We start from the raw sequence: 13,639 nt of genomic DNA, 5'->3' as shown, positions 1-13,639 counted from the left end.
TATTGTCTAGAATTGTTCCTTCTCTTTCTCCACAATCGTATTGTATACCTTGTAGAAAGTATCCCTCGCTTTGTAGGTATTCCACTAGTTTTTTCCTATCTAGTACACCAGAAAAGTCTCTAGTATAGTCTATGGAATATATCTCGTATCCAAAGGAATATAGTTGCGTGTGTAGTGCATCCAACCCTTTTTGTGTTTCCTCTAGGGACAACTCGGAGACATCTATTTTGCATACAAATATACCTTTGGGTTCTTCGTTGGAAAATCTTTCCATCCATTTTTTCTTTGCTTTGTATTCTGTTTGTTTTTGTATTCGTTGTATTGTGTCTCGTATTTTGCTCCCAGAGCCTCCTATATAGGAAATTGTATTTGCAATAGTAGCATGCACGCGACATCCGTATACTTTCTGCGTTGCTATTTGTATTTCTTGTAGTATACGTTTTGCAGATCCACTTTCTCCAGTTGTACAAGACACAGATCCCCGTAGAGATACTATATCGTTTTCTTCTAGATAGCCAAATACATACATATCGTCTACAAATGTTGGCAGGCCATCCAAAGATTCTAGATGTGTTCTACCCAGATTTCCTTCCAAATAGTCTACCTTGGATATATCTGGTAGCAAGTTGTCTTCGTATGCATTCTCCACTAGTATATGTTGGAATATAGACATTTCTGCGCGTATTCCCATGCTCTCCATAGTTGTATATTTCGCTTCTTCCATTTTTGTTCTATACTGTAGTTGGACACAAATGTTCAATTGGAAATTTGTTGGGCACAGTTGTATGCTTTGGACACATCCTATTGCTCTAGTGGAAAAAAATATTGTAGGGGTGCCGAAATCAGGGATGTCGAACAAGAAAAAGACGCCTTCTTGACCAATCCTTGGCCACATCTTGAGATACCTTAGCCGCGGTGGCTAATTTTTTTATTGCTCCTACACCTTTCCAATATCCTCGTGGGCTATAGTAAATTTTATCCATTATTAATTAATATTGATATTTCTTTTAAAACGACTTTCGTTGAATCACATCATCATTTTTATACTAATAGAAGCAATGATTGGTCCCCAGGTATTGGTGAGCTAGAGCCAATTTAACTTAATCTTATGACTATCATTAAATCGCATCATCATTTTGGCATAAAAAATTCCTCCTGTAGTAGCAGTATAGGTATATGAATCCTGCTCCAGTGGAGTTGCGGCAGAAACCCCATTACCTATACTACTACACGGCAACTCGCAAAAATATCTCGTCGCAGTATTATTGTCTTTGCTCGGTATTCGCAATATTTTAACGGCGCAGAAATAAAGCTGTTTACAGTACTTCATAAGCAAGTGTCAGTGAATCACTGTCAAAACGTATTGGTGTTAGGTTTGTCATTGAACTCATCCAGACTTTAGGAGACTTCAATTTTGACGCAGATAATACAAAGTAAAACCAGGAGACTATTCAAAAAGGTTCTATTTTGACTCCCTGGTAGAAAGAATACAAAATATCACGCCTCTAAGCTAACACCTGACTTTTCACAATGTTCATGTAATTGCATCTTCAAAAAAACTTCTGATATGTGTTGTATTATGACGAGTGAGATTTCTGTGTTCAGTACCTCGAACATGGATTTCTATCCTGTCACATTTCTAATGTATGGAAGACACATACCGTCAGGTTTGATGTATTAGATCGGTACGGCCAGAGGCATCTGAGGTGTTCAGTATGTATCAAGTGCACGCGTTCTCAGAGTATCTCTGTATATAGATAACATCTCGGTTTTTAAGGAGAGGGACTTTCAAACATTTTATTCACACCTTTTTACTTTTCTATTGATGTTCTTTTTACACAGCTGATGCTGCACACGCGTACACGTACACACGTGGGCATAGCAGAGCGCGGTCGTGTTAATGGTCACTGCATGTGAGGATAAACAAGCTATAGACTAGATGGCCCGACACACACTGGACGGACAGTTCTGTTCACCTTGCAGCGTATGGGTACCAGGCAGGATGAAGAGACTATATGGCCTCACACACACTGAATGGACAGGTTCTGTTCACCATGCAGCGTATGGGTACCAGGCAGGATTAAGAGACTAGATGGCCTGACACACACTGAATGGACAGGTTCTGTTCACCTTGCAGCGTATGGGTACCAGGCAGGATGAAGTAGTTATGTGAACGAAAACTTTCAAGCGCCAATCAAGCAGTTTTATACTTCCCAGGGAGTCAGTCATTATTGTTGTTGTTGTCGTCATCATTATTATTGTTTGCTGGTATGGTTTTGTGATCGGTGCGCCACTCTAACCGTAGTGAATCCGTGGAGATCTGGGGTAGAATAGGTCTTCAGCAACCCATGCTTGCCGTAAAAGGCGACTATGCTTGTCGTAAGAGGCGACTAACGGGATCGGATGGTCAGGCTCGCTGACTTGGTTGAAGCATGTCATCGATCCCAATTGCGCGGATCGATGCTCATGAGATCAATCACTGGATTGTCTGGTCCAGACTCGATTATTTGCAGACCGCTGTCATATAGCTGGAATATTGCTGAGTGCGGCGTAAAACAACCAACCAACCAACCAACGTAGTGAATCGAGTGAATCACGACATATTACAAGTCTGTTTATCGCTTCACACACTGTACCCATGTGGGGGAATCGAACCCGGGTCTTCGGCATGACGAGCGTACCACGTGGCGACATCACCGCCCCCGCTAAGATGAAGCGGTATATCCGAGAACCATGGATTCCAATTCAATTCATCAAAGAATGAAGGTTATATGTCATTCAAAAAAGTGAACTTATTACAATTTTTCGACCGAACGCAAATTGCTTCCGGCAAAAGGGAATGTTAGTATGGCGCCGCAACATTGTTTTAAGCAATGACGTTACTACTTCATTGTGACATAGGTGCATGACGTCATAGAACTGTAGGATGCTATCAGCTGAAAGTCTCTGAAATTGAGGGAAGTACGTAAACACACTTATCCTTTCATAAAAAACACTGCACACTAGCCTTAGGAAATGATTGTTTTCCTTTAGATGGACCTTTTATACCTATGTGCTTAAAATATGTCAAAAGGTTACATACTGTTACTTATAATATTGCATAAAACTATTACACAATAGTGAGTGATTTCCCAATATGGTCTCTCAGTGAAGTGTGAGTTTGGTCTAGGCTATATGATACACGCGTCTGGCGCAATGGAATACACTAGCCCCCTTCTTTAATCAATTAGAAAGTTAGATCCAATATTAAAGCATCTGAAACGTGCCTATTTTAGCGAACATCCTTAATATACTTTAACCTGCGGGGCATGAATCAAAAACTTGGACTGAGATGTCTCTCTTTTGTCTTCAATTCAGCCCCGCATACAAAAAATACGAAGAGCTAATTTGCGAGCCATGTTATCCAGTCACTGATAAGAGCTTTTGTAATGTATTGACGTTGAATAATCAACCAGCATTTTAACACGTCTAGTTTTAGACATACAAGGTGTGAAACAGACAGTGTCTCTGTGTAATTCAAGTAACAATTACTGTTGACTTTATACACACCTTGATGACACACAAATAGCTTCACTATGCAATGTGTGGAATTAGACCACGGTCGATGTGACAAATGAAGATAAAAACACTTCAGCAACCCACTGCCTCATTATGTGAACCCTCCCAAACTTGGATATATAATCAATCACGATCAAATAAACTAAAAGTACCTCAGTTCCATTAACGTGGACACAAAGCATCATTGCAAAGACATATGACAAGAAACACAAGGCGATGGACACAATATATCTTCACAATGTTATATCCATATTGGGATTTGAACCTTGAAAGTCGGTGTGACAGGTAAAACAATCAACAACTAGGCGATCCCATCTCCGTTGTAGCAGTTATCCCACGAGAGCCGTGAAGACCCGGGGTGGATTAGGTCTTCATCAACCCATACTTGACGTAAAAGGTGACTAACGGGATCGGGTGGTCAGGCTCGCTGACTCGGTTGATGAATGTCATCGTATTCCAATTGCGTGGATCGATGCTCATGATGTCAATCACTGGATTGTCTGGTCCAGACTAGATTATTTACAGAACGCCGTTATATAGCTGAAATATTGCCGAGTGCAGCGTTAAACAACAAATAAACAAACACTTATCCCACGTGGATACATAGTTCTAGTCATAGTAAATAATGTTCCTATAGCTAGAGCAAACAGCCACCTGCAGTAACAAGGAACGATATATCGTCTATATAAACAACGCTCCAGGCTAAGGCAATACCACGGCTGACACATATGTAGTACACGTATCACAGCACAAATGCGTTAGATATGGGACGGGATCGGTTATAGCGATCGGGTGAGTGAAAAAGCCACCTACTTCTTCCTTCTTAATTAGCTACAAACGAAGCATGAAACCTATCTTCGCTAGACTTATCTCTGGTATTACGGATTAAGACGTCCTAGAGAGCTATTGCGCAGGTGAAATCGATTCAGGCACCTTACAGCCGTCGGGTTTCGGACAACCGTGTTTCAAGCCTTACAAAATTATATTGGTTAATCCCTCTGGAATATCATGACATCCAAGTGTCAGCAGTGTGTAGTTCAGACGAAAAAACATGTTGTTGATTTTTGTTTCTTTGGTTTGTTGTTTAACGCGCACTCAGCAATATTCCAGCTATATGACGGCGGTCTGTAAATAATCGAGTCTGGACCAGACAAGCCAATGATTAATATCATGAGCATCGATCCACGCCACTGGGATCAATGACATGCATCAACCAAGTCAGCGAGACTCACCACCCGATCCCGTTAGTCGCCTTTTACGACAAGCATGGGTTGCTGAAGACCTATTCTACCCCGGATCTTCATGGGTCCGGAAAAAACATATCTCCATGTCGTAAAAACTGACGGACATATAATTACACACCGCTTTAAAGATATGTAATCGTAGTAAAGAATTCTCTTACCTTTTGATAAACGAATGTTTCTTATAAATCATAAAGACAACTTGGCGTTACAAAGGTGGCGGATCCGCATTGTTACCGATGGTTGACACTCTTGAAACTGATGTAATTAAAACGTCATTTTTTACAGAAAGAATGAAACAGGAGCTCATGGCGGAAACGGGATTGAGGAGAAAAAGCGAGAGTTATCAACTATGCGTTCGTTTTTTAATTCTGTATTTAACCCTCGATGAAGGGGGACATCATGTGATAGCACTTTTTATATCCATCTGTCGATAAAATCAAATTGAGGGAACTTAAGCATTATGGCTTTCTGTTGCATTGGTCTTATTAACAAGGCTCCGCTACTTTATATATATCTTGTTGTAAGTTATTATGGAAGTCATTTGTTTAATTCAGACGGCAAAACACATGTCGAATATACAAATATGTCCACACTCCTTAAATAAATATGTTAACTTCTTATCTACTTTTTCAAAATAGTATATGAACCTGTACGATACAAAGGTGGCGGATTTGCATTGTTATCGACGGTTGTCAGTTGGGGAAGTGGAGTCATTAAAATGTCATTTCTTTAATGAGTTGCAAAGCTCATGGCTGAAGTGGTTTTGGGAGAAAAGCGACTGTTATCGATTCGATTTTTTAGTTTTTCTAATGCCGTATTCAACCCTCGAGAAGGGAGAAGTCATGTAGTGGCACTTCTCCGAGCCATCTGTCGATAAACGCAAGTTGAGAGGAACTTAATCGTGGCTTTCTGTTGGATTGGTCTTAAGAGGCTGAGCTACTTCATATCTTGTATTAAGTTATTATGGAAGTATTCCCACTGACCTGACTGAACATTATTAATCTGAGAGTTATGGTTGTATTAATGAAGTGAATTGTAACAAACGATAACAGATGCCGAAGATTTAAGGAAGAAACCATACCACAATAAATACCTGCATTATTAAATACCTCGAAAGACACAATGAGCAGATGGGCTTATGGAAAAATAAAAAAAACATTTACTATCTTCACATCTGCAATTCATGACGGAATGAAGAATTAGAGCAGGCAGATGACTTCATATCTAGTTTCTCTGTCGACATTTTGTTATAAAGAATCTGTTCCCGTGGCTGTTGCTTACAGTTCGGATATAGAAACCGTCTTATGATTGCTATGGACATCAGGGAGCTCTTCTGATGGTAGACCTGCTGAATGGGAAACTCTTGTTACTGGAATGATGAACATGTTGCATGAGAAATCCCTGAAGAAGCCTTTATTGTTTCTGGTTGGCTGTCTGAATAATGACTCTCTTGTTCATATATGTTGGAGGTCTCTGTCGCTGCGGACTTGGAATGATGAACATGTTGCATGAGAAATCCCTAAAGAAGCCTTGATTGTCTCTGGTTTGCTGTTTGGATAAAGACTCTCTTGTTCATATATGTTGGAGGTCTCTGTCGCAGCGGAGTTGGAATGATGCACATACAGGATAAGGATTCCCTATCATGATGGAGGCGGACAATTTTGATGAGGTTATACTTCGAGATCAATCAAATAACGAGCATGTGTAATAGAAAGGATGGCCTTGTAGAATAAAGATTCCTTATCAAGGTACTGACGGACAGTTTAGATGAGGAGCATTCTAACAACGGTTTCTGCAGACATGTTGGGTATGGAAGTTCTTGTAATTGGAGTGATGAACATGCTGGAGAAGGTATCCCATATCGTGGTTGCAGAGAAATGATTCATTTTGTTGTTGCGAACGGTAGTTTCGCTACTGAGACTCTCGTTCTGTTTGTGGCGAACATTGTGAATAACTCAGGAAAGCAATACTACCGCACACCGCTAATACATGAGTCCCGCTACACAAATATCTGTACATCAACCTCCTTCACTGTCTGTCTAGCCCCGATATCGGTACATATGATATGCCTTATCTTGTGTAGGACTGACAAGATTAACCTGATGAAAGAATATATGGTGAGGAATACATCAGTTACGAGTTACATCAGTTTCATCGTATTGCATAGGCTGATAATAACATGATATGAAAACAACACGTGGATTACATCTCTATAAACACGTGATATTTCCACATGATCATTTATAACCGTGAACCAAATTTGATTAATTTAATGCCTCACAAAACGTAAATAAAACCTATTTTATCAGGTTTAGCATTGTGGATGAAAAGCCTTTGGAAATTGTACATTGCTAATATTAAAATTAAATTTTCATGTAGCAATTTCGTATCATCGGAATATTAATACAAATAAGCCCTAACTATATTAAATTAATGTTTTATTTTCATTTTGTCTACATAATGACAACAAAATAAGAACAATGAAAATTGCACGATATTATTAATATAATGTACGATTATTTCTGATAGCTGTAGTGTTATACAGGCTTCAGATGTATGTTTGAGTTCTCTAGTGTGTAATTCATACATAACAGACACTAGTTTCTGCAGCCGTCATGGTAATCGTCCATTTCATAATTGACCACGTACTCTGTTGCAATGGAAGACACATTCGTATAAGAATATCTGTGTTGGAAATTGCCTTCTAATTTTAGCTATCCAGCAGCCTTCTATTTAATCAGCTATCACACACATTTAATCATTTAAATCGAAGCAGTACATCAGTACCTTCGTTTCCGGAAAAAAAGTTTGAATAACAAATAAAGTTACAGATGACAAACACTGTGGAGGTTGCATGTCGCTATGCTCAAACACACGTCAAGCCGACGATCTATACTCCTCCGAAGCGGTTATCATCGGAAGGAACATTTAGAAATATGTGTCCATTCATTTTAACATTGCCACAAAATATCACAACATGGTTGTAATATGTTGTAGATTTTGGTTTTTTTAGGAAATTATCAACCACGATTCGAAACCTCATTCTGAAACAAATCGCAGTAAAACCTACGCCCACCAGAACGCCCACTTGTGGTAACCGGTCAACCGTTATCAATAGTAGAACTATCAAATAGGTCGTTTCGCTTATTCTACCAGCTCGATATCCAGTAACGTGGGCCCTGGCTTTTACATTCAAGCACACACAGACGTCGAGTCTCCGGTTTCAGCGGTCATTAACCCCTCAGGGGCTATCAACAGGGGTAATTAGTCAGGAATTTACTATAAACTCAAGACAATTAGCGAACGTTAGCCCATTTCTACAATATCACAGCTAAGCATACTGCGTCATGCGGATTAACATAATAACGAATTTAACTAAATCTAAAGACGCTAGTGTACGACAACAGCCACACAAATCTTTTGCATAATCATAAGAAATCTCCATACATTGTTCGATTCCGACTGTCATGAGCATGTGTTTATGAATCACTATCAAATAGTGATGATACCAGGTGTTAGCGAAAATATAGCGTATCTTGTCCTTTCCCAGAAACCCGTCACAAACACATGCAAAGGCATGTCCATCGTTCACCTGCCCAAACGGTGGCTTTGGTATAGAGTTCATAGTTTCAAAATCCCATAATTTGGTGGTTTCATGTTTTGCTATTTTAGTTGTAACATAATTTTACATGTTATTTGGTACGTTGGGTTTCTAGGATATGTTGACAATATTATGGCTTGTCAGCTTGGATTCAAAAAGTACAGATCTTCTGGTTAGATCTCAGGTAAACATCAATATAGCACTCATTAATGTGAACATCATTGCTTGGATCAGGGACGTTTTGATTCTTGTTCATTAAAAAAGGTATTGGTGATGGGAGTGTCATTTAAGTCCTCAAGATTTTTGGAGTATTCATGCATGTGTCACAACCAGGCATCACTAAAAGTAGAAATGGATAGTAGTGACGTCTCAACTGCAACGTCTGACTTTTCACAATGTAATTGAACTTTCTAACATACTTGTGAGACTTGTATAACGAGAAAGTGTTTCTGTTTTCAACACTCCGAACATAGATTACTAGCGTATAGACGACATACAGTCGGGTTTGATGCATTATTAAGGCGTTACCGTCAGTGCTGTCTGACGTGTGTATATTGTGCACGAGATTATCTACATAGATAACATGTCATCATCTCGGTATCTAAGGAAAGACACTTCTCTCTACTTTCATTATTGATTATTTCAATATGACGTGGACATCAGAAATGGGCTTCCTACGTTGAACCTTTCTACTTTTGTTTTTCCCAGCTGATGGATACGCGTGCAAGGTAGTACGGGGTCCTTTTCACTGTATACAGGTCACCGAATGTGAGGTGAGGTGAGGTGAAATGGGGTTTTACGCCGCGTCCAAGATTATTGCACTTATATAGCGACGTGCATGCACGTGTGTGTGTGTGGATGCTTGTACTAGTCCGGTCTGATGCCGATTTATAGTGCTAGCCCACTGAGATACCATGCTGCAGTTTAACATGAATACCCCACTCAGACACAGTATACTGACTCCGAGCCGACCAGTCCTTGTTTTAGCCCCTTCATGCCGAGCGCCAGACAGGGTAACAACAAGTACCATCTTTTAACGTCTTTTGGTATGACACGGCCGGGATCGAACCCCGGATCTTCCGCTCTCCCAGCGGACGCTCTACCACTAGACCACGGAGGCGGTCCCACAACATGTGGGGTTATGATGGCTTGAAAGTAGATGGCCCGACCCCTATGAAAAGACAGGCTATAAACCGTCACTGTGTCGTAATAATATAAACATGCTAGTTTATGAAATCGCTGTGTACGAGTGCCAGGTAGAAGGAAATGGTAACGTGAATTAAAACCTTCCAGTGCCAAACATGCAATTTTGGTTGTATACTTCCCAGGGTTTAATACAATAATAACAATCATCATCATATATTTCATTTCCTTGATGTGTTTAACCTATACCACTGAACACTGGGACTGGACCAATAACGGGCGGACTGACCTGGAGAATATGTAACGCTTGTGACGTGTGGTTGGGTTTTCCTTCAGCAGTATCTTGACATGCACTTGAACCCGTTACTATCAATTCGGTTATCTTGAAACTGATTCGCAGACCATATCCGCGTATGAAACATCTCATCTGAAGGCTCACACGCTCAATCTGAAGACCTCCATCGTAAAAAGTTCAGTGCACACTGGCCCTGCGAATGCTCAACTGTAAGTTGGATTTAACGCCGCTTCGAACACTAATTCAGTTTTTCCACAACGTGTCAGCTTGATGAGTAATGAAAATAAGTGAAGTAGGTTTCAGATGTTTACCACTTGGTGAACTTCACTAGCGCAATTATGGTACTGACAAACATAGAAACATAATCAGAGCGATAGGGATTTGAACCCACACGATCATAGGTTTCTGGTACGAAATAAGATTAGCAAGAAATGAAATCAATGTAATTATAATTATAATAATTTCTCAAGAGTCTTGTGTATTTTCTCAGAGACTCGTGTAATTCCACATGGGCCCTAGGGATTTCATCGTTAACCCATGCAGGTTCCGGGGCCTGAATTAACCCCTTACTTCCATGCTTTGGCATCCTAACAGAGTAATGAGGATTGCATGTGTGGCTGCCTGTGTCTCACCTTACAGTACCTATCAACTAAAGGTTTGGCTGTCCCTGACGGCAGGGATCATGCTTTCAAATATAGGTCTGACTGGCCCCGTCTCAATTATTCACAGACCGCACTGAAATAACAGGAATGTCCCTGGATGCGGCGGGAAATAACATTCGCTCACACACGGTGGGGGATTTCTAGTTCGGAAATGTCATTTCTACACTTTTTTGTCTGTTTTTTTTTCTTTGTACTGTTTAAATGAAAGAAAATGGCATCTTAGAGGCACCACTGATGTCACTATGACGTCAAGGATAATGAACTTAAACAACTTGTTGACACGAGAAACTTTCATTCATCGATGTGTGTCTCCTTCACCCAAGTTCACCTTAAAGGATATTTTTTATGGAACATACATAACTTGCTCCAGGCAGGAGGGGAAAGGTCACACGCCAACTTGATGGATAGAATATGGGGTTCTTTACGACAGATGTCACGGTCTGGGTCCTCAAAACACTCAACTATTTCATGTCACAATGTCACGTTATTCAACAGTGCATACAACTGCTTCCCTTACCTCCTACCATGTTGTCATCTTTCTCGAATCACCAATGCCTTCCTACACATATCCCTCTCTCCAATCGATCACTGCACTGTAATTTAACTATGTGTTTTAATGTTGATTTTACATTAGATCCACACTCAACAGACGTATAACCGACATGTGACAAATGAACGTTTCTGTGTTAATTACGTCAACATCTGTTTCGGTATTGACATTACTGAAAAAAACGAACCCCGAAAAGTGTTATATATGTTGACATGTCACTATGTACAGACAAGGACAGGGCTGGTGTAAACAATAAAATATCAAAATATATATCAACAGAAACTCTCTGCTCATTCTTCCCAAAACGATTTCGGACAAAAATACGAAACATCTTCCTTTTTGTCATTATCGAATAACCGAGTACCACATTTCAGTTGTTACATATATACAACACGCCAATGATAACCCCTTGACACAATGTGACACATGGTCATAAATAACGAAGGTTTACACAGCACAGCCTAAACACAGATTTGTGACATGTATTACACAGATTTGTGACATGTATTACATAGATTTGTGACATGTATTACGGGTCCAGGTTGAAAAAGATCCCAACAACCACACAACGCCAGGCCCCACCAGCTTACAACGGTGAAGCAACAGGTAGAAGAAAAACCTTCTCTCTATGAGAACGTACAGTAAACAAAGCCGACTTACCGCACAGTATTACGACGAGCAGGGCAGTAGTAACCATAATGAACACAGAACACGTGTAATATCTCCTCATCTGTATCACTTCGTTGTATTCAGATTCTTCCAGATTTAAATTTCTCCTAGGGCCCCAGTTTCGGAACCTACTGCCGTCCATCGCTGCTAGCTAACGCTAGCAAGCTACACTTAGATCTGAATCCCATCCTGACGATCCTTTCTGCCTGATATATGCCACGGCCTGTTGTTTGTCACCTTCGCAAAAAGAACGCCTCTGAACTTTCACATAGGAACCGCTCTATCTGAAATAGAAAAATTGCTGTCCATCGGATAATTGTGACAAATCTTTATAAGTCACGATTCAATTTCCTAAATTTGTTTAAAAATTCTCCAGAGAGTCCGCCCGCTGATAAGATTTACAACCCGTCGGAAAGTTAGTTACAAAGCAAATGGGGAATTCTGTTTCAAAATGACAGAGTTTGAAGTGTTTGGGACAGAAGTAGAAATAGCTCGCTGTAATAGCCGCTGGCTAAAAATATCAGTGGACTGGCCGATCTATTAAGCATACGAGGACAAGATTTGATACGAGAGACCCACGATACTGAAGGCAACATACACGTTACGGCCTCAAGTAGACGTTGATGATGTAGATCAAGTTGCAGCGGCAAAACAGTTTTACTGACTTCTGAAAACGCGCCAGTGGCTTTGTATGTTCTTGACTCCGGCAGGTGTTTGGAAAAGTGGGCATCTTGAAGGAGCGTGGCGTGACGGTTTATTGTTTATTGACCCTGCTATCACATGGACGGAGGGGTCAGTTGAAAACACAGGGAAATGTGCTATCGATTGGTTGGCTTATATTATTGCTGTTTGTGGTTTGGATAGCTATGGCTTATCGAATTCCTTCTTTCAGAGGTAATATGTGAAGATCATTAGACTGTTTATTAATTAGGGTGACCATACGTGGCATACATAAGTGTTCCTTTTATAATACAAGTTAGTTAAATATATGTTTCAACAATTACAGTCATATATATCATTCATTCGTTCATCCATTTTGAAATATATGTTCTTATCTTTTTATTTAATCCATTCAAAAGAAACTCCGATGAAGCTTCATATTCTGTATAAGTTATTCTTATAGAGATACAAAAGTGTAACCAAAAAATATATCGTAACAATTCACAACTGTAGTATTTATATTTATATGTACATAAGACCGCCTCCGTGGTCTAGTGGTCGGCTCGGAGTCAGTTTACTGTGTCTGAGTGGGGTGTTCATGTGAAACTGCGGCATGGTATCTTAGTGAGCTAGCACTATAAATCGGCATCAGTCCGGACTAGTACAATCAGCCACACACACACACGTGCATGCACGTCGCTATATAAGTGCAATCTTGGACGCGGCGTTAAACCCAATTTCACCTCAACTCACACATATGGGAACAGGTATAATTAAACGATATAGTGGTAGTTTCTGGTAAACACGGCTCCAAATGCCATCTCATTTAAACCCGGGCTATAAACACATTTTGCCGTGGGGATGCAAGGTAGGTGTAGCCAAATTACGACATCAAGAAGAACCCCAGCATATACAATGACAACGCTCGTGTATGTCACCTTGCGAAAAACATCGCAAGGGCTTACCTTGCAGCAGTGTAAGGATGACTCAGTGTCTCATGATGTGTAAGCGCACAAACCCACAACGAAACACACCCTTGGCATCTCACGTTAAGGACTACTACATGGGTAATACTGCGGGACTACCTTCTGATCTTTGATGTAAATAAATTGCCACAGACTCCTGACTCCATCCCTCTCGGTAATGTTTTACAAGTAGTTTGGACGTTAGATCATCGGTGGCCAAGATACGACCCCTGGAATCTCTATTTAAAATTATTGCATTTGTCTGAGGAAAACAAAATTTTAATGTTTAATG

The 13,639-nt window shown here is 40.2% G+C and overlaps 1 protein-coding gene across 1 annotated transcript in view; it reads right to left on the bottom strand.

The window, feature by feature from the left end:
* Positions 1–12,322, bottom strand: part of LOC124143832 (relaxin receptor 2-like) — a 109,907-nt gene extending 97,585 nt beyond the window's left edge. Inside the window, exon 1 of the mRNA XM_046512949.2 lies at positions 11,714–12,322. Coding sequence (XP_046368905.1) covers positions 11,714–11,864 — 151 coding nt within the window. The 5' untranslated portion in view covers positions 11,865–12,322. The remainder of the gene's footprint in view (positions 1–11,713) is intronic.
* Positions 12,323–13,639: the final 1,317 nt, after the last annotated feature.

The sequence above is a fragment of the Haliotis rufescens genome, unplaced genomic scaffold (genome assembly GCF_023055435.1).
Source record: "Haliotis rufescens isolate VD_foot unplaced genomic scaffold, xgHalRufe1.0.p SCAF_5, whole genome shotgun sequence".
NCBI classification, from domain to species: domain Eukaryota; kingdom Metazoa; phylum Mollusca; class Gastropoda; order Lepetellida; family Haliotidae; genus Haliotis; species Haliotis rufescens.
This window is presented reverse-complemented; position numbering and strand designations above follow the sequence as displayed.